This window comes from Myotis davidii, unplaced genomic scaffold, assembly GCF_000327345.1.
Source record: "Myotis davidii unplaced genomic scaffold, ASM32734v1 scaffold845, whole genome shotgun sequence".
NCBI lineage: Eukaryota > Metazoa > Chordata > Mammalia > Chiroptera > Vespertilionidae > Myotis > Myotis davidii.
In genome coordinates this window covers 1,091,230-1,095,018 of record NW_006296223.1, presented here as the reverse complement: position 1 = coordinate 1,095,018, position 3,789 = coordinate 1,091,230, and the positions used below count along the sequence as shown (strand labels likewise).

Genomic DNA, 3,789 nt, shown 5'->3' with positions numbered 1-3,789 from the left:
GGACATAAGTGGTGTCGACTATTATATTAGGAAGAAAGTCAAAATAAATGTCACTCCAGCCCTGGCTGGTGGGTGCTCAGTTGGGCCCATCCACCAAAGGTTGCAGGTTCGAGTCCCGGTCGGGCACATGCAGGAGGCAACCAGTCTCATGGATGTTTCTTTCTCTCCCGTCTTCTCTCTAAAGATCAATAAAAACACATCCTCAGGTGAGGATTAAAAATGTTTTAAAAATACATTTTACTACAAAGCCCCTGTATAGACTGAACATGATTTACATTAGGAAAACATTGTTCAGACAATTTTGTAGGCACATATAATAGGATAAGCAGATAAAAATATTTTATAGAAATAAAATTTACCTTATGCCACTTAAAATAAGTATTTTATTTAATTTGAGTTTAATAGGAAACAATCTAAAGAGGGGGGGAGGACCCTGCTACCCAGGTCCGTGCCCTTGACCAGGAATCGACCCCGGGACCCTTCAGTCTGCAGGCCGACGCTCTATCCACCGAGCCACACAGGCCAGGGCGTGGTGCAGTCTTTGGGTCCCTCTGCTGGCACACAGTGTCGTGCCATCTGCAAGCAGTGACCACTTCACTTCCTCCTCTCCAATGGGTGCCTTTTATTTCTTCTTTCCATCTGACTGCGGTGGCTAGGACGCCCAGTCCTGGGTTGAATAAGAGTGATTTTACCAAAAAACTACTAGAGCAGATCAATGAATTCCGTGGAGTAGCAGGATTCTGTGCAAAGTAGACACCCAGATACCTGTTGCATTTTTATGTACTGACAGTAAACTCTCAGAAAGGGAAGCTAAGAGAACAATCCCATTTACAATTTCATCCAAAAAAGGACACATGGGAATAAATTTAGCCGAGGTGTCAAAGGCCTGTCCTCAGAAAACTGTAAGACATTAAATTAATGAAAGAATTCGAAGAAGTTACAAATACGTGGAAGCATATACCACGTCCGCGGACAGGAAGAACCAGCGTCACTAAGCCGTCCACACTTCCCAGGGCAGGTAGATTCAACGCAATTCCTGTCGAGAGGCCACGGCGTGTCCACGGGACGAGGACAAACACCACTACAACGCGTATGGAACCACAAAAGACCCCGAAGGGCCGCAGCCATTCTGAGGGGAACAAAGAACCAAGTGGGAGGAATCACGCTACCTGACGTCAAACTGGACCCAGGCCAGAGCGACCACAACAGCACCGGGCTGCTCGGTAAAAAGACGGCGATTGCGGCTGCGTCCCGGGTTTCTGGGCTCTGGGTCGGCTGCGGCCCCAGCTGGCGCGGCCCATGTCCAGTGGTGCCCACGGCGAGGAGGGCTCCGCTCGCCTGCGGCAGGCCCTCACCGACCTCGTGGCTGCCCGGGCGGGCGTGAGCATGCTGCGTCTTTCTCAATCGCACCAGGGGGAGCGCCAGCGGCCGGGTTCGTCGCCCACCCCACCTGCGCCTCAGGACCAAGCCCTGCCCCCGGGGAGATGGCACCGTCCTCTGTTCCATAATCCGCATCTGAACCCGCTGCCCACCGGCTACGAAGTCGAATAAACAGAACCTGGACCAGTACCCAGTGGGCCCACGGCACTGGTTTGGGCCATACTCTGCACATGGGCCAGAAGAGTGTACGGGACCTTAAGCTGACTCTGTCCTAAAGTAAAACGATGACTACAGAGCGCGGATCTCCCGTCTCTTTGCTTATGGCAGGAAATGGCTTACATAAATGACTTAGGTTGGTCATGAGAAAAGAAACACACAGCCCGGCACTGACATAAAAACAGACACACCGATCGGTGGAGCGGAATAGAGAGCCCGGAAATAAACCCACACCCTTACGGCCAAAGGAGGCAAGAACACACGGTGGGGTAGAAACCGTCTATTCAATCAATGGTGCTGGGAAAACTGGACAAATCACATGGCAGAAAAGGGAAACGGGACCACCGTCCCACACCGCACCCGAGAGCAAACTCACACTGGATTGAAGACTTCAGTGTGAGATCAAAACTATAAAAACCCTCGAGGAAAACGGGCGGTAAGATCTCGGCCATTTCTGGGAGCTGTGCTTTTCCTGAGTGTCACTTCGGACGAGGGAAACAATGAAAAAATAAACAAACGGCTGGTCAGTGGGTGCCAGCGCCCTCGGGTGGCTCTGCTCCTGGACCCCCCGACGGAGGGCAGAGCCACCACCTCCCACGGTCCCAGCTGCTCCAGGGACCGCGGAGCCCGGAGCGACCTCGAGGCTGAGCAGAACAAGGGCAACAGAGGCAGGAAGAACAGAGGCCATGCCCCCACTGGTGTGGCTCAGTGGACTGAGCGTCGGGGCACGTGCCTGGGTGGCGGGCTCGATCCCCAGTGTGGGGCGTGCAGGAGGCAGCTGACCCATGATCCTCTCTCATCATTGATGTTTCTCTCTCTCTCTCCCTCTCCCTTCCTCTCTGAAACCAATAAGAATCTTTTTTAAAAATAATAAATGGAAAAACCCAGAAATAAACAATTCATACGTTAAAATAAATAAATAAATAAAATGACGTGAATGACGCGTGAAAAAAGGGTAAAGGTTACCAATAGGCAAAGACGTCCCAAAACGATGCTCTCTTAGGGAGAAACCTCCGCCACAAACTCTGACAGCCACTGTCCAAGATCTGAAATGCTTCCTTTAAACTAGATATCGAGAGGGCGCACCGCACCCCCAAGAATATCGGTCCCAAACACCCAACACCAAAACCTCTTCTGGCGAAGTCACTGGGTTTTAAAGAGAGAAGGTCTTTGGGGCATCGAGGCAAAGGGTCTACAGCTCACAGGTGGACAGAGAAGCATACGGTGTCGGACTTCCCAACAGCACCTTCTGATGCTGGAAAAAAGGGACCGCAGCCCGGCCGGGGTCAGTGGTTAGCGCACCCGCCCGCACCTGTGTAGCCGTTCGTGCAGAAGGCAGCCAACTGATGTGTCTCTCACTTGGATGGTTTCTCTCCCTCCCTCCCTCCCTCCATTCCACTCTCTCTAAAAATCAGTGGGAAAAAACATGTCCTCCGATGAGGATTAACAAAAAAAGAAAGAGAAGGAACTAAGGGGCAGCGAGGCTACAACGCACAGGAGCGGAGACCTACGGCCTGTCGGTCTCCGCAGCTCAGGGTCGGCCGGCCCCACTGGCCCGGCCCCACGCCTGCTGCCCACAGACGGCCTGAGCCCCACTCCCCGGGGGCAGGGGACGGGCCCTGGTGGCCCTGGGCAAGGTCCTGAGGGCCCCTCCCGGCTGTGCACCCCAGAGCCCTCCCCCACAGCCTGGCCCGGAAGCTTCCCTGGGCGCCAGGGAGCCTGTGGCACTCACCCCCTCCTCCCTCCCCAGGGAGCATTCTGAGCAGCTTCTGCCACCAGCCCCCCGCGTCCATGCCCCGGTCAGTCCTGGGGGCCCTGACCCTCTCCACCGCCATGAAGTGTGATCCCCGCGACGGCTGCTCCCTGCTGCTGCGTGTGAACACCTCTCTCAGGCTGCACGGTGAGAGGGGACACCCAGGATGGAGGGGGCACACAGGGCTCCCCTAACCCCACAGCACTGCGGGGCTGGCAGGGAGCCCTGTAACTGCACGCCCCTCCACAGAGAGCCTGCGGGGCCTGGAGGCCTGCGCCCTGAGCATGGACACGCAGGAGACACGCTGTCAGAGCATGCGCGTCCCCAGGGCCTCGCGCCGGCTGCACGTGGGGCAGCAGGTGAGGCCGCGTCTTTCCTGGGCCTGCCCGCCCAGCCCCAAGCCTTTGCCAAGTAACAGTCCCTGTCCTCTGCCTGCTCCT

At 55.3% G+C, this 3,789-nt stretch overlaps 1 protein-coding gene across 1 annotated transcript in view; it reads left to right on the top strand.

The window, feature by feature from the left end:
- Positions 1 to 3,789, top strand: part of IL17REL (interleukin 17 receptor E-like) — a gene marked incomplete at its 3' end in the record, with an annotated part of 10,919 nt that overhangs the window by 5,134 nt on the left and 1,996 nt on the right. Inside the window, exons 2-3 of the mRNA XM_006771098.2 lie at positions 3,347 to 3,496; positions 3,599 to 3,708. Of these exons, the coding sequence (XP_006771161.1) occupies positions 3,388 to 3,496; positions 3,599 to 3,708 (219 nt within the window). The remainder of the gene's footprint in view (positions 1 to 3,346; positions 3,497 to 3,598; positions 3,709 to 3,789) is intronic.